General features: G+C 33.6%; 1 protein-coding gene across 2 annotated transcripts in view; it reads right to left on the bottom strand.

The window, feature by feature from the left end:
• Positions 1-6,524: 6,524 nt before the first annotated feature.
• The window catches only part of MCTS1 (malignant T-cell-amplified sequence 1 homolog), a 34,661-nt gene continuing 20,944 nt past the window's right edge, over positions 6,525-20,241 (bottom strand). Inside the window, exons 2-6 of one of the 2 annotated variants that reach the window (XM_077443254.1) lie at positions 8,605-8,757; positions 7,866-7,966; positions 7,586-7,787; positions 7,431-7,508; positions 6,525-7,336 (exon numbers count right to left, since the gene is read on the bottom strand). In XM_077443254.1, coding sequence (XP_077299380.1) covers positions 7,324-7,336; positions 7,431-7,508; positions 7,586-7,787; positions 7,866-7,966; positions 8,605-8,757 — 547 coding nt within the window. In that variant the 3' untranslated portion in view covers positions 6,525-7,323. Of the gene's footprint in view, positions 7,509-7,585; positions 7,788-7,865; positions 7,967-8,604; positions 8,758-20,241 lie in introns of both variants that reach the window. The other variant, XM_077443255.1, reaches the window with a different exon arrangement.

Below are 20,241 nucleotides of genomic sequence, written 5' to 3' on the forward strand. Positions count from 1 at the left end.
ACTAGTATAATATACTTGCATTGGAAATATTTTTTTATATATATGTAATACAAATGAACACAATCCGAATGTCATTTATTCATTTTAGAATCAAACTGTAATAAATATAAAATACCCGAGTATTAATTTTACACAAATGTTAAATTTGGATCTCACTCGTAATATTGTCCTAAAAATCACCTATTTATCTTGTCGTATAATTTTAAATCAAAAACAAAGAAAAATATTATTATACACAATATATTTAATGTAAAAATATGCATCAATGTACTTAAATGTGCAAAATAGTTAATTTTCTAAACAAGAAAACTGTATTGTACAAGTCGATTATTAAAATATTGAAAGTGAATATTTTTCAAATACATACATATATAGTTTTTTATCACTGCATTTTGAACTTAATGTTGAAGACAAATTAAAAAAAAAAAGTACCCTTTAAATGTATTCAATGTTTTTTTATTGTTTATTCAATTTTTTGTTTTGAAATGCTGTTTGATTCAACACATGCAGCTTGTTTCTTCTTTTCTTGTTTGAGATTGTACTTAAAAATTGTATGAATGTAAAGCGATATGCATTTTGTCCCTTACCTTTATATATGTATATGCGTATACTTTGTATGGACGCGTGCGTGCCAGCTCATGTGTAATCTAGTATATAGGTTAGTCTCCACTAGAATCAGTGCCACGATGATGAATAAAATTTAAAATGAAAGCGTACTTAATAAGTAAAATTAATTGATATAAAAATAAAAAGCTATATAATGGTGGCTTCTTGACGATGATTATGATTATGAAAGTCGCTTGCATCGTGTGTGTGCGTTACCTTGTTTAAAATTAGACATAGTATATATATATATTATAATATTACAATGTGCATTTGTAAAATGATCAATTGTTTGTGATTAGCAATCAAAAAGTTAAATTCATCAATGCAGATTTTACTTATATTTTTTCGACTCTCCACACTTTTGTGTCTACACGAGATAAACGGCTGTGCACTCTATTTTTCCCCTTTCAGATCTTTCATCTGTCCATATTATATTATTGATACATTCTAAACGACAAAGTGAAAATGTGAATCAGTACAGAGGATATTTTATGCTTTTTATAAAATAAAGATAAAATAAATTTTAAATATAAGCTTAAATGATTTTTGCACGACGACCCAAAGTCAAACGTTGAGCGAGTAATATACATATATATACCTTAAACTTGTGAAGAGAAATGTTTACGTTAACGCTTACATTCCATCCAAAGAGAAAATGATACCTTTTATGAGTAATCTTATGAGATAAAGTTTAAATAAATAAATAAAAAAAAACTTGGTTGTAAGTGAAACATAGCTTAATGAAGAAAAAAATCACGATGTAAGATAAAAGTAAAATAAAAAAAAAAAATAGCATGCAATTATTCTGTCCATTGAAATTTAATATTTGCTAAGATGTCTAATTATTCACCTGTAATTTGTATGTTGTTCACAAATGTAATTTGTACATATACAATATGTGTATAAATAAATAGTAATTTTACTACTATGTCCCCGAGCGAGTTGATTCGGCATTGAGCGTGTAAAAAATTTATATAAAAGTGAAAATTTGAACATAAAAACACTATGCAGACACTTTTGTATGACTAAATTAAAACCTAACCTAAAAAATACAAATGTATAAACTTTTAGGTTAGAATTTTACACGCAAAAGAAAATTGAATACAACAAAGCTGCATGATCAAATTTCCTTTTTCATACAAATTTTATAAACGCCTAATCCGTTCCACATTCATAAGACTCGCTGTCATCGTCGCAGATGCGACGTATTTTTTTTAAACTAATATTTCCTCTTAAGCACTGATCCCCTATATTAGGGATGCGCCACGACGTGTCAACGATTCCTATATAAAATATATAAATATTTGTTTTCCACCGAACGATCGGTACTTAAGAGTAAAAAAAAAAAAACATTCAAATGTGCACATGAAACTTCTAGACGTAGTGATTAATAAAAATATAACAGTCAATGCAAAATGTTTGTCGACATTCCTTTTCAGATTTGTGTATACTTACTTAAAAAAAAAAAATTAACCAGTGTTAGTATGCATATATTATATATACATATATATATATAATTGATTTTCTATTTTATAATTATTATATTATTGTATATTTAGTAGGGTGATGGGTCTCTTTTTAACTGTTCCGATATGCGGCAACGCTTACAAGTGTACGTTGAAAAAGTTTATTTGTTTCATTGTACGTGATTTTAATGAATAAATTGGACTCGACTTATGGCTTTTGGATTATCCACGTAGAAATATATTCTATTATATTCGATCGATATTTAAAACAAAAAAAAATAAAAATAAATAACTGTTTTTCCCTCTCAGGTACGTTTTTTCGTTGTAGCGAACATTAATAGTGAATATCACAATTTAATTATTACGTAGACTAGTGTGTTAACTAAAAAATAAAATAAATAAAAAAGCTTCATTCAATATTTATTATTATTAAAATATAAAAATATTCGTTTTAGTTTGAAAGCCATAATTGAACGACATTTTGAGTATTGCTGTGCGGTTATTGTATTATTAAAAAAAAATTATTATCTTATTACTTATGAAATCATTATTTGAGAGATGCAAAGAGGTTGGTTTGAACGTTAAATTTTAAACTGTTTAAAGAGCACTGTTGTTTGCTAACCACATATTTAATTTCTTGTATGTAAATTTATTGAAATGAAAATAATGATTATTGTAATCAATATTTAGTATGTGCAATTTGAATGATTATTATATAAAATAATAATAGCGGCAATTTTGTTGAATAGTTGGAAAAGTAAAAAATATTATAATATTTTAAGTGAATATATATATATAATATTTTTTGCAAATATTTCATTGTATTATGTGTATGGAAGATGTTATTTGTATTGAAAATTAAAAACAATAAAACAGTATTGAAATTATTATCAATTGTTTACTCAATCCTTATCTCTGAAATTCCGATGAATCCCACGCCCTCGGTCAATGTCTCATTTTACAATCCTTCTTATGAACTTAATAAATGCATTGTCTGATAACAATACATTAGATTATTAGAACAATAAAATTAATTAGTAATAATTGTCACTAGTTACTCCTTTAACAGAAAAATAATTTATTTACTTTTTAATGTATTGTTGATGCTTTTAAGTGTGTCTTTAACACAGTGCCGGCCTTACACCTGATGGCGCCCTTGGGCAATTTTTTCTAAACACCCTTAGAAAGAACTTTCGCCTTTGGCGCTATAATCTAAAATTTTGAATGGCTTTTGGCGCTCTAATTTTAAAATTTAAAGCGCCTTTGGCGCATTGTTCAGCGCCCTAACTTATTTGGCGCCCTCGGGCGTCGCCCAACCTAGCCCCCCCCCCCCCAAAAACCGGCACTGCTTTAACACTTGCCACACTGTGATGGATATCAAGTGACCAGGCCTATATTTTATTTTATTTCTCTAAATATACTGAATGCAGGGTCGTCATATTTTATGTATTCCTCATCAAAACCGCTATAATTTGAATTATGTCATTACGAAATTTATTTATTTATTTATTTATTTAATAGTTTTGGACCATTGTGGCATTACAGGAAGAACCTAATGCGCCACAATGGCCTACATTTGAAAAAGATATAAAAACATGATATAAAAAACAAGTAAACTGTAAATAAAGGAAAAAAGCAAAAGCAGAAAACATGGTAAAATAAAATAATAAAAAAAAAGTAACAAAAGGAAAATAATACATCATTCAGAGAGAAAAAAAAATAACAAAAGTGTAAAAATTAAAAATAAAATCCATAAATCCCATTCTTTGTTTACACTGAACAAAATTAAAATAGTATATAAAAATATACAAAGGAGAAAGAAAAAGTAAAATAAAATAAAACAAAATATGAATAAAAAATAAAATCACAGCGAGGCCCAAATGGAAGAGAGTAGATTAAGATTCCACTCATTCATCACATTCAAATTAAGAAAGTAATGATGAGCGCAGGTTACCAGATAAATATGTTAAGATAATATCCAATAATCTACGCTCCCCAAGGTGGAAAATATCACATTCAGGGACAGCAGCAACGATTTCATTGAGAAGTCGAATAGCTCTTGGAATAGGAGCCATTCGAAAAAGAACTGTGCGAGCAGCAGGTACAACCATCAAATGATGATGTGTACCACGCACATAATTATTAGGGACATAAAGTCCCAACTGCTCCAGCAACAACGGGCATGACGTATTACCACGCAATAGCTGGAGAACGAAACGAATTAACGAGAAGTTTCTCCGAAGTTCAAGGGAATTATACCCAAGCATGCCCAAAAGGAAAGGAGTAGGATAGAGATATGGGTAATACCCATATTCTTTCCTATATAGGAAACGAAGAAATGCTTTTTGCACTTTCTCAATCATCAGAGAGTAATTTGCTTCATGCGGATTCCACACAATCGCATTATACTCTAGCTTACTTCTCACAAGCGAGTTGAAAAGCAAGCGAGAAGACAAGGGGTTGGAGAATAATCTAGCATATCTCAAGACAAATCCAAGTCGACGAAAGGAAACGTCAGCGATTGTCTTGATGTGGTTGTGAAAGGTGAATTGAGGATCAAAAGTGATACCCAAGTCGACCATTGATTCCACGCGCTTCAACAATACGGATCCAATGGAATATCCATGACAATAGAGCGAATTCGCACGTCCATAACTCATAATGGCACATTTACTAGTATTCAGTTCAAGCCCTAAACTGGAACTGAACTCTAAAACAGCGTTAATATCAGCTTGAAGGAGAGAGGCTTGCCTCTCATCCTTAACAGCAAAGAATAGTTTAACGTCGTCTGCAAACAAGAGACATGAAGCATTGCGTAGTACTTTAGGGAGGTTATTAATGACTATTGTAAATAGTAAAGGGCCTAAGGTGGACCCCTGAGTTACACCAGATCGCGTAAAAAATGAAGGAGATTCATAAATACCATATCTAACAAATTGCTTCCTATCACTAAGATAAGAAGCAAAGAGTTTAAGAAGACGTGGAGAAAAGCCCACTTCAGCTAATCTGATCATAAGAGCGTCATTGTTGACAAGATCAAATGCTTTTCGAAAGTCATAGTAGGCTACATCAACTTGTTGTCCACGGTCAACTTTAGACATGGTATAATATGAAAAGCAGGCAAGATTAGTGGTAGTGGAACGACATGGTGAAAAACCATGCTGCTCATCACACAACAATCTTTTGAACTGCAAAAGAATCAAACGGTGAAGGATATTATCGAAAATTTTGGGAATAGGCGAGATGATAGCAATAGGTCTGTAATTTTCAACCTCATTTTTAGAGCCACTTTTATGAATGGGAATGACTCTAGATAATTTTTATTTTTCAGGATAATTACCAGAACCCAGAATAAGGTTAAAAATAAACTGAAGAGGCTCTAAGAGCGAATTACAGCATGCCTTTAATAATAAAAACATTGATCAATATCAACATAAATAATTTTTTCGCAGGAATCTCCTTATAGAGAATTCAGTACGCGCCGCACTCAACGCTCAGTGTGAGAATGATACCCGCCTCGGAGTGATGACACTGCTTCAGTTGCAATTTTTTTCATATCTTACACTTATTTTATATTATTGGATACTTAATACATGATAAAATGATTTCTATAACTAATTAAAATAATTAACTTCGCAGATTTTGTATTATTTTACCCTAAAACACACATTTTTAACTGGACGCTTGGCGTCCAGCAAAGTAGCTAGCGATTTTTTTTAGCTTTTTCAAATGTTAAAGTTATACTTTGCGTCGAGTGGAAAAATCAATCAGCACACAAATTGCCAGATCAATAACGAATGTGTTCGTATCTCCATACCATCATGATGAATGAAATTGAGTATAAAATGTACATATGTAAGCGTTTTATATAAATATATTACAGACACAGTATGAACTATGATAGTGCATACACAAACTAGTCAATGCATGTATATGTTGCAGTCCAATTGTACATTTCTTTCGTTCATGACCATACTAGTTTGTTCATACACGAACCAATCTGGCCAATTATATGTAGTGTATGTATGTATATGTTACAGTGAAATTATAATTACACTGACGTTTCAGTGATCATATCCAATTACATATTCACTGGCCCCTATTACTGAAAGTTTAACCTTTAACAGTTGTATGATAGTGAAATACCAACTTATAATGCTTTTGCTTAAACTTAATTGCTTTACGATTCTATAATTAATTGATATTACGTTATGATGCTTTTACATTCACCTCAAAATAATTATGTATTTCATACAGTAAACTATTGAACAGAAGTTTATGTATTCTCAATCGTTTGTCCTATCCTTTATGTATGTATACTAGTCATGGGTTGCACAATTTTAAAAATTAGCGGAATTGTTTTAGTGTGGTTTCTATAGGATTTTCGTTTAAAATACATTTAACATTATAGGACAAGAGGTTATGTTTCGACCGTTTAAGGAAACTCGGTTGAATTGTTAATAGGATCTTTATTTATGTTCAGTATACAAGTATTATTGGATATATGGCGTAGGTAGTTGCTCGACTTTGGAGGAGTGGGCTGGCTGAACTGGTGTCTGGGGCTAGTGCGCTGGTTTATATCCTGGTCGGAAGTGCAATTGTGGGATTCCTGAGGGCACGCTATCGGTTATATGGATCGAGTCAAATTGTGTCTTTGCCTTTGTTAAGATACTTGCGAAGATACTTCAGGCGAGGATGCTCATTCAAGAAACAGTAGAATTTGTGTTTTATGGGGATTTGCATGAAATCACTAATCTCGATTCGAGATTTTACAAGTTGTACTATATTTCTACAGTTTTGACAGCTAAAAGTTTCATACGACACCTGGTGAGTCTATTTAAAGTACTATTTAAAGAACCGTAGTGAACACTTGGTCTGAATATGTACATTAAGATTAGACAATTAACTGTAACAAATCTACCATTATCTTGACAAATCTTTTTTTTCTATAAATTGCTGTTTCTAAAGTCACTCTGGATTATGATGTATATGAATGAGTACAATATGTATATGAATGAGTACAATATGTAGTATAACTCCACATGCAATGATTAACATTGCAATAAATTACAACATGTCTTTATTGCGTAATTTGATATGGCAATTCTATTACAAAAATCCAACAAATGAAAGCGAACAGTCATTTTAAAATCAAAACTTTTATCACAATAGCCTTGAGTTTAATACAATATAACATAATTCGTTATTAATTAATCTACATTATTAATATTATATTAACAGAAGCGTCGAGTCACAATGCAGTGCTAATAAAACACAATCGATAATTATTATACTTAGCGTATTTTATTTATGAATTATTATAAATATAAATATATAATGAATAAATAAAATAATCACTTCACGGTTTTCATTTGCCACAAGCCGTCGTTCAAATAGTGACAATTTTCAACTCCGACACCTTTATTGACTTTAGCTCTGAAAAAAAAATTTATATATTAAAACACACAAACACATTGACAGATGATTGATTAAATTTGATGACTTCATATTACATATCGTCGGTGGACAGAGTTGTGAAACCGATGGCTAAAGCGTGCTGCTTCCCCTCGGCCATTATAGCGACTACCGTGCCTTTGTCAACGGGTGACATCTTCGCCCCGGGAGACGTCAGACCAGGACACATAATATTAGCACCGCTTAGTACGAAACGTATCGCTCCTTTGTCCACTTGCTGCATCGGCAGAAAGAAAGGATCTGGAATGTTATAAGAAAATGTTATTCGAGACGTTCAAATATTAAAGAAATACATATATATGAATGTACATGACGGACATTTATGTAAAAGCCTCAAAGTCGGCATCCAGGGTCCATCTCGTTGCCTGAAGAATAGCAGCTCACCGGGGCCGTTCACCATGATTTCTATATGATCGTGGCTATGTAGATAAAAAAAATTATTAATAATATGAAAAAAGTTAAGTAATATAGATTATATATAAATGGGTACAATTTAACTGTACATTAAAAAAATACTTTGTATCTTAAAAAAAATCTTTGTGCATTAAAAATTTGCATTAAACAATCTCGTATTGTGCATCGAATAAAATACTTTGGCATTATAAAGTGACCATTAAAAAATATGAAACGATTGTTCGAAAAAATAGATTTTAGCATTAGAATATATACAAAAAGCGACAACGTTGCAGTTTTCCGCTATTGACAACTGTCAACTGTCAAAAGTGTTTACTTTTGTTTACGTATTACGTATGAATACGAATGATGATGCCAGGTCGTAGAGTCGAAGCCAAGGTCGTATGTGTCGAAGGTCGCAAGCCGAAGAGTAAAACAGAGGGAATCCAGTAGAGAGAAGCGTTGGTCGTTGTCGGTTCGTATTTCGGTCATTGTAATACACATTTAAGTAGCAAATATTTTTTTCAATGATCAAAGCAAAGTTTCTGATGCAATCTGTATCCGTCATTTAGAAATGCACACAACTTTTTTTAATGTACAAATTTTTTTAAAATTACATTTATTTTATAGAATGGACGTTTAAATTGTTCCCAATATAAATTACCATTTTACTATCTTGCAAGATTCCTTTTTGGGTAAGATTGCATCTACATGAGTTTCCAAATGTGGATACGACTCTAATAACTTTGTGCGGATGCCCTTTTGCACGGACGATTTCAACTGTTGGACTCCGGAAATGCTCTCTTTTTCGTCAAATCTGAAAGCAATGGTGAAATTTGCATTATAATTCAATCTAAAAATTCACAACACGATTCCTCACATCAACATAATCTTCACCTATATATAATATACATGCATTATGTAAATATATATATGTAAATCATAACCAAGGCACGTGTATAGCGTCAATCAATTATTGCATATATAATATAATATATGCACGAGAGGAAGCCTTTGCAATACGTATTGTATACTTTTCAAATCGCAATAAAAAAATATTTATGTAATGTTAAATTTTTATACAGATAACAATACATATTACGTATACAATAAAAAAAATCAAAAGTCCAATCAATGTGCAAGGTTTCTATATTACATACGGGTCTACGTGACGAGCCAGAATGTTAAATTACAGAAAACACAAATATCGGAAGGCAAAGATCGAAAATCGAAAGATCAAAAAAAAGGGTGCATGGTAAACGGTACATACTCACTTAATTTGCGCGAGCAGGATACAACAGGAACAAGAGGAACAGGCTTTTCCTCCCGTATTAATGTGCGCGCGCAGAATACGGGAGGAAAAACCTGTTCCTCTTGTTCCTGTTGTACCCTGCTCGCGCAAATTAAGTGAGTATGTACCGATTACCATGCACCCTTTTTTGACTTAAGATCTTTCGATTTTTGATCCTTGCCTTCCGATATTTGTGTTTCTGTAATTTAACATTCTGGCTCGTCACGGAGACTGATTACATACATATATTCAATTCCGGTTATTATCAATTGTATTTTTTTTTTTGTTAATATTTTACTATACTATGTACTATCTCATAATAATATTTACTTTTAATCTCAAGTACAATCATCAATCAAGCTTCAATAACAATTTATTATATAGACAAATTAGTGGAAGCCACACTCAAAAGTTTTGTGAGAAATGATTCACGCAAGACTAATTCACTAAATCGCTAATCTTAAAGGTAGCTTTGTGCCGTAATAAATTACAACTTTAGTATAAGCCACAGCGTAGTGCACTGGTAGAGTTATTGCATACTAGTAGAGAGGTCGTGAGTTCAAGTCCCGGCCAAATACGCTGCTGGCGAGGTCTTGTGGTTATTAAAAACACAGATCGACCGTCTCCTGTTAATTGTTTTGACGGCTCCAATAAATCGGTATCTTCCCATTGAATTTCTCGCAAATTCGAGTTGTTAGCATCTAGAATTAGTTGAACCTTATAAAATGCTATCTTACAATTAACAAAACTTAGAATGGATCGTGCACACAATTGAATTAAGTCGAGTAAATTAGTACTCTGATTTTTGATTACTACTTTTTAGACATGTCCATACAATATAACTTGACTTGATTTAGTCAACAGTGATTTGTCAAAAAGCATTCTAAAATCATACTTCTCCGACCCAAATATAAAACTATAGTTGGTCGGCTGTAGGAAGACACTTGGGAAAAACGGACATGCTGTCTCTTACACCGCTTCTCGACCAATAGCATTTTGTGCAGACAGTAGAACATTTTACGCGAAATGGTATTGGTCAAAATGGGGTGTAAGATACAGCATGTTCGCCTTACCTAAACGTCTTCCTACAGCGGATGGAATATAGTACATAAGCAACTCAAAGAAGTATGGAACGCTGTATGTTTGGCATAACAAATAGAATACGAGGATGAGAAGTATGACAAAAGTGGTTGATACAACCATCGGTGAGAGTAAAGATATTGAAATGGCAATGAATGGCACACGTAGGCAAAAGAACGGTCGATAGATGGACGAAATAAGTGCTCGAATGGTACCCGAGAGAATGTTAAAGAGTGGAATTCAAGACCATAGAGGATATAAAATCAAAAAAATGTGTGGAATTAGATGGATGAGAATTGCCCAAAACAGAGACGAATGGAAGCGTGTTAGAGGCCTTCAGCAGTGGATGGCGAACGGCTGTAAATAATGATGACATTTACTAAACTAAATCACTAGACGCGTGTTATAGTAGATCTTGATTTAGGAATTGAACATCAAATCGTCACAGACAAATTATCTCGGATATCTTTTTTTGTATCATACCGCAATAAATCATTATCGTGACATTGAAAAGTCAAGTCATTCCATTCGAGGAATCTGCAATGATTTCCGAATTTAGTCTTATCGTTATCAAGCTGACGAATTCTTGACACAATCAGCACTTGAACTGCTTGAACTGCGGAGCATATCGCAAACTTTGGCCAGACTGATGACTGCAATGACGACCGTGTTTAAAAAATACAAAATCACCACAAATACAAAATGTCGGAAATCGAGCACGTTCACGCGATTTCATCGCACGAGGTCAAAGCGCATATGAAATAAAAAAATTTTGAAACTGACCAATGTGACATTTATCGATCGCAAATCTGCAAAACAGAATCACTTGCAAATCTATCTCGCACAGAGCAGAACCCACCTGTATGACGTCACGCTACATGTGGGCGAATTTCTTCGCACGTTTACTTTCATAGCATGACGTCACACGCAAAAATTTCAGACTTTGAATGATATAGTATTTTGCAATATACATACATACGTATATACATACATATTTTCATCAACTTATGAATCAATAAAAGTGTTTTTAAAACGCTCGCGATATGAAAAGTTTGCTTTTCAACGTTTGGTCGATAAAACTGCAAGCAAAACAAACTGTGATATTCAAATCACCCATGTGAGTTGGATTCTTTTGACAAAACCGATGTCCCAACACCAACACAATATGATAGCAAACCAAATATACACATTGCGGAAAGTATGACGTGTTACAGCATAGCTCGGTAGTTGGGTTAATGCTAACCACTGAGAGGTTACCGAGTCCGAGCCCTAATTTGACCTCGATTGAAAAGAATTTATTCCGAGTATTTCTGCAGTGCTCCTGATCAGACTTGAATATTTTTAACTACCGAGAGTTTCCCAAGTTCAAGCCCTAGATTGAACTCGATTGAAATCAGTTTATTCTGCGTATTTCTGCAGTGCTACTGGTCAGACTTGGATATTTGTAACCACCGAGAGGTTCCCGTGTTCAAGCCCTAGATTGAACTCTATTTAAATTAGTTTATTCCGCGTATATATGCAGTGCTGCTGGTCAGCCTTGGATATTTGTGACTCCTAGTCGGTGGTTTCCTATCATAGTTTGTCAATTCATCTGATTTTATTGTTGAAGCGGTTCCTCATCATCATTTGCAAAAGCATCCAACCTACTATGTCATCACTATTTTAATATGATTCCAAATTTATTTATATAGGTGTATACCCATAAATACCCACGACAACTATGATCAACATTGTACATAAGTATTATTCAAGGCCAATTACAAACATCGATTATCAAACATTACAATCAATATGGACAAGTTTTTGCAGCATTTATAAATATCAACAAATTATGAGATGCTGTAACCTTAAATTTTGCGAGAAATAGGACAGGATTACCAATTTGTTGAAACAGTTTCAATGAAATCAGATAAAATGGCAAACTCTGATAGGAAACGATCGATCTTAGAGTCAAATATACAAGATGTGGCCAGCAACAAGGCCAGGGATAGAACCCGAGACCACAAATTCGAAAGCCTTACATGCTATAGTCGAACCGATCTAGATTGAGACTTGTCGAGTCTGGTCAAGAAATACAACATTGTTCGTGCGTCGGTAGAATTTGACTTTTATTTTTTGTTAGTTTTGATTTCGTGTTTCGTATTTGTAAATATATACATATGTTATATATTTACAAATACTTATATTTATATCAACATTCAGTAAAGAAACAGTGTTGCAATATGTAAAAACAACGTCAAAACGTCAACGTATACTGATACCCAACATCCAGACTATTCGTGGAGAAGTTTCCGGAAACTTCCATCGACATTTTTCCAGGGTTGGCACACGCTTGCACCACACCGCCACAACGAAGCACTATTGCGGCAAAAGTCGCGTGCATCACACGTACATATGTAATGCGATTACGTGCACGTTTCGAGAGTACGTACGTATACATAAATAGTAAGTTCGTTTTCAGAGCGACTTCCTTTGAAGACATTACCATTAATCATTAAAGAGCATCTACAAGGTCACACACGTACACATCCAAGGATTTCGTGACAGTGTCAAGAGTCATACAGCTGTTGACCAGTACGACCGATCAGATCGATACCCCGAGCCTGACGCAATACGGGCATTTCAGTCACGGCAACACCAGCTCTGACCCTGCAGCGACATGACCCCGAGGATCCCGCTAGTGGTTTTCAAGTTTCTCAAACTTTGGCAGAAGTTTCAGCCGGGTTGTATGTACCGCCGAGACCTTTGAAAGTCATGGAATAATTACATAATCTACCTTTACAGATCCATCTATTTCTAGAAAATCGCTCTTGTTTGGAACGGTTGATGGTCTACTTATAAGACCGATTTCACTTCTTCTTCGCCTAAAAGTGATCGATTTTTGATCATACAGTAACCAAAAACGTCCCAAGTCGCTGCAATCATAATAATCTAATATGTACATCATATATATAAAGACGGTAATCTGTGTGTGTGTGTCCTAACTCTCGCCGAACATAATTAACGAATCGATAAAAATCGATTAATTCATTTTTCGACGAGATGGCTTTGTCGCGACTCGAACCGATCACCCCAAATAGCCTGAATATGGGTCTAAATTGAGATAATGGTCTCGGACATCACGCCAAATCCAATTTTTCATTTCGCCTTTTTTTTTAAACATTAATTGAAATATTCCTTCTCGCCATATAAAAATACGTAATTTTAATAATTTCATTTAGCGAGGTTTTGAACCATTTTTTTATGTATTTATTTTCAATTAAATTATAGTTATAATTTAAATTATTTATATTTTGACGATATTCGAGAAAAAAATTGATTTCATTCAACGCGGGTGCCGGGAATCGAACCTCGGACCCTCCGATCCTAAACGCAATGGCCCTCACGAGCTCGCGTCGCATGCCATATCCTCGCCCAGAATACGTGTTGTAAATACACATCATATGTATATGCACGTAATTTGTTATGTGTAATAATAATATTCAACGTTACGAGGTCAATGACCGTTTGTGTATAATCGGAAAATATTACATTTTGTTAACGTTAACTTTAAGAATTGAAAATTATTACAAATAAAGAATTGAAAACTATCTATGAGTCTACGAAAATAACGGTTCCGGTTCCGGATTTTTTTTTTAGTTTTATACGGGTATATAATAATTTTATACCCATGCGATGATATTTCATCGGGCTATTCACTAGTATACATATAATTTCGAAAGAGACTTTGTATGTACATAAGTATGTATATATGTAAGTATCTTTGGTTGGGAACTTCGTATACAAAACAAAGTTTCTAAGACGACAATTTAATTGGTTGTATATTATATTCTTTTCGATTCAAATAAATTTTATAAAAAAACAAATGAATATTTACTATTAGATTCGTCATGTTTACGCTGATTGTACTACAAATACTGAGCGAAGCCGGGTAAAATAACTAGTATATATGTATGTATATAAAAACGTACGGAATGTATGTGACATGTGGTAGACCATGGACACAAACAATCAGAGTCAAATGGTCGAGGAAACGCGGGGAAGCATTTTAGCGGGGAAGTGGGGTGGGGGGTGGACCGTCATGTGACGTCAGGCCGAACGACGACAGGTATGTGCGACGTCAGGCCGAGCGACGGGTGACACACACGCATTCATTCATCATTTTGAACGGTGAACGGCGCATTAATATGCGCGCGCGCCTATAAATTACCTTCAATTATGTTTATGTATATATAATATATAACTTTATCTTAATTTGTGTATCAATTCCTTTCCGAAGACACCCGTTGAAATCAACGGGCACAACACTATTATATTATAATACTCATATATTTTTACTATACATAAGTGCTATGACAGGTTAGCAAAAGGCGACACCTATGGTTAAATTTTCATACATAAGTAAGTACTAAAAATTAAAATACAGTTATTATTATACAATACAATAATGTCATCTATGAAAAAGCTGGTACAATCAATAAATTCGGTATAGTACTACGAATTTACGAGAAATAGATTTGAAATTATATTCAATTAATGGCGACAAATGATGATAGGTTGCCAATTTGTTAGGAACCATTGTAACAATTAAATCAGAAAAATTGGCAAACTCTGATAGAAAACGATCGACACATATATCCAAGGTCTGGCTAGCAACACCGAGCCAAGGGTTGAATCAATGACCCTTTAGTTGGAAGCATTATACGCTAACCACATAGATATGTTGCTGGTTATATATATTTTTATTTTTTACATAGATACATATATACCAGGAACACCTAACAAGTAAACCCCAATGGGCCTTCCTGGCCAATTAAAGACATTGCAGTATTTTTTATTATATAAATCGCTGAATTTTGAGATACTGAAGGACTGGAAATTAATTAATTAATTAATCCGCAGAGACATTCGTGGTTTTAGACTTGTTGATATTGTTTTACTGTAAATAAATAAAATTAAGATAGTGGTGACATCGTGGGTATGATGGTTTTTGCCAATTTGATGGGGGAACCGGTTCAACAATGAAAGCAGATAAATTGGCAATCTCTGATAGGATACGTTCGACTTGGAGTCACAAATATCCAAGTCCGAGTCTTAAAGATTAGCACGGAATCGAACCCGGCAACCTCTCGGTGCTTAATATAAACACAACCACCGACCCATGCTGCTGTCTATATAAATTTCATTCATTCGTGACGGATACGATATTAATACTTTTTACGATAGTTTTTTTGTTTGAAAATATATCTGTTTCACATGTCGAGAACACTCAAGTGTTCTTTTACACACTCACTGGTTTTTATATGACATATTGTATAGAAAACTTTTCAATAGGAACACAAAACAAAACGCACACTCGAAATAGATCGTTGACGCACCAGGCTCGGTGAGAACAATTGTATGTACTATTGTCATACCATATACAGGTATTCCTCGACTTACGACGGAGATACGTTCCTGAACCTCGGTCGTAAGTTGAATCCGTCGTAAGTAGAGGAATATATTTATATTTTTTTTTGGTGATTTTACTTACTTTTATTAATACAGTAATTCAAATGAATTCATATTTAAATTTAAAAAAAATTAAACATCTACATCATCCGTACTTATTAATTATAAATTATACATCCTCATCACTTATCACATAAGTACAATCCATTTCTTCATCTTCAGTTTGAAATACAGTCGTATGAGTTTTTTTGAAAAATGTGTCAAATTTTGTTTGACGTTGATGCTTTCTTTATCTACGTCAAATTATAGACGTTCACTAAATTGTACGATTAGGTTAGTAATATCCTCGACATTTTTTTCTTTTTCGTATATGGAAAGAGAAACGGGTTCAAATCGATTGGTGAGTTTTTTCCATATTCCGTACATACATGCTGAAGTAACGTATTAAGCCGTTAAAGGGTCCACCCCTTATCTATATTTCTTATAGCATGAAGGATATTATAATTTTTCCAAAATTCTTGAAAAGTTTTTCATTCTTCTATTGCTTCAATGCCTTGCGCAAATGTAATTTTTAAATAATGAGCTTTAAGAGACGCAATGGATTTCTCTTTTCAATCTTGTCATCGATCCAAATCACTAGTAATTTTTCCATTTGTTGAATGGGTCCGAGTCTTTTTTTATTTATTATTTTAGATTTAATTGACAAGGACCCTTTAACGGCATTACGATTTTTTTCTTTATCTTTTAAAATAGTGGAGACCGTTGAATGTGACAATTTCAAATTATTTACCAAGTCCATCACTTTTTTACCACTATCATATTGTTTTATCACTTAAAGTTTCATTTCTATCACCTTTCTCTTTTTTTTAACAAGAGTTTCTTTATCAGTCATTATCCCGTTTCTTTATCACACATTATAAATGTTCTTATAAATAAAAATTTGAGCACTAATCAACACGAAATTGAGAAAATAAAAATCCTAAAACAATTATGTAACAAACAGTTATGTAACAAACGGTAACGACCGTTTGAGTTTGCGACTGGTGACGAATCCCAAAGGAATGAGTCATAACTTAATTTTTAAAACTACTGCGATGTTTCATTTCTTCCGAAAGAGAATTCCCCGTTTTCATAACTCACATCCGCTTGAGATTTATCAATCAATTTTTGAAAAATAATTAATTAATAAAAAATATATTATTTTTTTTCGGTCGTAAGTGCGAACCGTCGTAAGTCGAGGACTACCTGTACTATTATCATACCAAGAGTGTAGAATTTGCACAACTTTTTGAAAATACCCACTCATTTTAATGATTTACTTTTATTTAAGTGATAGTATATTGATATAAATGTGTTAATTATGACAGGGGAGTTCACAGCATTAGCGCTCCTTAGGAATAGCAGCCCCTGGTCGGAAGTAATGGCCTCATTGGAATTGTGAATACATAATTATATATATCTCACATCTAAATTAACAATAACAAGAACTGTCAGTGATGAAAATGCATTATTGAAATTATTTAGAAGAAAACGTTTTATGAACTGTAGGCTTCACAATTTGATTCTCAGTGTACATAATTAGCACGTATCATATTACGTATTCAATTCGCGCTGTACTTATTTGAGCTAATCATGTCGACAGCAATTTAAGTTGATACCACTTGAATATTACTATAAAATCAGCTGGACTGTTTCCTGTCAAAGCTTACGCATTTTATCTGTCTTAGTTGTTGGCACAATTCCATACAAATTTTTCATTACGCTACTTTCTACTTGTCATGCCCTCAGATCAATGCCTCTTCTTTCATTTTACGGCCTATCCACAGGATATTAAAGACCTTTTTTAGATATTTCAGTAAAAAAAACCCACGCCTTTCGATGACAAGGCAAAGTACGTCGAACTAAGATAACGAAAAAGTCTTTCAGTCGTAAATGAAGCCATACACGAACAAACTCGTGTCAAACCATTTAACAAGTGCTTCAACAATCAACAATAGTCAATATAACCAACAACAATCAACCTAGACAATATTGGGTAAACCAGAGTGGGATTACTATTTGATCATGTATGTATATGTGTCTTTAGACAGATTAACACGTATCGACCCGGTTGCGGTTCAAAGTTGTAATGAGATAGTAGAAGTTGCTTGCACAGGAAATACACTGTAGATAAGTTTTAACGTGTAATACCTACTGCATATTAATTTCAGAGCTTGAATTGCGTCACCAAGTCGCATGCATGTCTACTTTCAAGTGTCAAATTGTTATATAAAAGTCGAAAACATATAATCTCTTACATAATACAAAGCATTTTCTTCTAAAGTACCCATTTTCATTTTGACCCACTGATTTTAGCCGCCTTAGGGCTTAACTGTATAATCAGATGCCGGTTTCATAATTAGACGTTGAGAAGTAGTCCTAACCAACAAACATACTAAGCATTTTGCTTATCATTGAAAAGTCTTGGGTTCAGTTTTTGACTTTTCAATGATAAGCAACTTTTCATGGTTTCAAGTATTGTAACTATTGGCGAGACGGACAATCATCTGTATTCTGCCTCCTGTCATTTCTACCCACTTCATTAGGTGGCAAGAATGCTATTGGAGAAGACACTTCTACTAAAATGCAAACAATAATCAAGTTGTTTTGATGAATCGACATATTTTGAAGTAAAATACGCTTCATTACCAAAAATATTTCTGATTTCTTTGCTTTTTAGAATCTTAAGAAGTCGTAAGGTTCGTCTAATGTAGTGAATGCACGCTGAAATGTCAATTAGTTATGGGTGTGACCCGGACGGGTCATTGCCATTATTAACCTCTTGATTCTTCATTCTCGCCGTAAATCTCTAGTCCGAATCTACAATGGCGTATGTCGTGTACAAAGTTCAAATTCGATTCAGGTTCAGTGTCCTGGTTTAGACGCCAAATATGCTAAATATAAACTGTACTAAAGCAAAGTGACCCAACTTTTTAGCACATCTATCGACATTCGACGTTCTGCTTATCGATTCACTCCTCAAGCTGTGGAAAAACATCTCAAGTCCCAGCTTACAGCATTTTATAAAGGGGACAGAATTGTTTCGAATCAAAATTGCACTCAATCCACCCCTATTGATCCAGATTCCGAGTATTGAATGTTTTCGCGCAGGTCAAATACCAATTATCTATTGTATGTAGACGTAAAGCCTTCAATAGAGACATCCATAGTCTGTTTATTTGAATCATCGACACCCACTTTCTTTGATTGTGTAATACTAAAAAGGTTCAATACTTCTGTATAGACAACTGGTACTTCAATTCCTCGTGTATACGCATAGTTTTGAAACATTTATAAACTGGTCTTAGCAAAGACCTGCGTGTAATTAGCATTGCCTATACACTTAGTTTAGAAACATCTATAAACTTCGTAACCAACTTTACCTTTGGGTAAAATGTGGTGAAATTTGTTGATTCAATATGTGATTCGATTGTTGACTTATCCGTACAAAATTGGCTTACATTGTCCATTATTGTCACAATGCATACATTGATATGGTTGACCATAAGTGACGCATCGAAGAAAAAATGTAAATACACTCAGGTCTCTTTTTATGCGATCTTTATTTTATGCAAATTCTTAAAAAAAACGTAACGATAATTTCAGACATTATTACCATAACGACGCACCGTTGTTTACATACGATACGTTTGAAATTCGATGTTGCCCGCGTTTTGTTACAAAATAACATTATCACGTGTCAGTGTTGAAGAAGGTTGAAGATATATAAGCCCAACCGGCCTTGTTTTGTGCAAGCTCAAGCCACAGCGAGTACCACACGGCCCAGACCAAACGAGATTGGGCGTTCCTGACCCGATATTTCCAAACTTTATTGTCTAGCACTTTGGAACGCATCCTTACTTTTTCTTCAAAATTATGGAAGGCATCCCTATTTTTTCTACGTATTTTTAATATCCCCTGGAACGCATTTATCGCATAAAAAGAGACCTGAGTGTATATTTATTTTATTTCATATGACATGAACACTCGCCTTTACAGATCGCTCCAAAGCGACGAGTGCACTTATACAGATGCAATGCAATCAATATACATAAGCATTTTATACAATGCAAATTCATACAAACATCCACAGTGACATTTATGGAGAAATTTTTGCAGCATTTTATAATTAAATTGGCGAACCTCAAGACGCTGTCTATGTAACTTAAGAGATTAACAAGAGAGATAGGAAAGCAAATGCCAATTTTACAGGAACCATTCGAATTAAAATCAAAAAAATTGGCAAACTCGGATAAGAAATGATCAACCTGGAGTCATAAACCAAGGTCTAGCCAGCAGCGGGACTCTAGTAGGACTTGAACCCGTAATCAATCTGCTCGAAAGCATAATATTCTAACCACTAGTCAACGCCACTGGTTACACGGTAATTGGATTATTAGTCACATTGCGGTGGTCACAAAGACAAATTTTGCCATTAAA

The sequence above is a fragment of the Arctopsyche grandis genome, chromosome 12 (assembly GCF_051622035.1).
Source record: "Arctopsyche grandis isolate Sample6627 chromosome 12, ASM5162203v2, whole genome shotgun sequence".
In the NCBI taxonomy this organism is placed as follows: domain Eukaryota; kingdom Metazoa; phylum Arthropoda; class Insecta; order Trichoptera; family Hydropsychidae; genus Arctopsyche; species Arctopsyche grandis.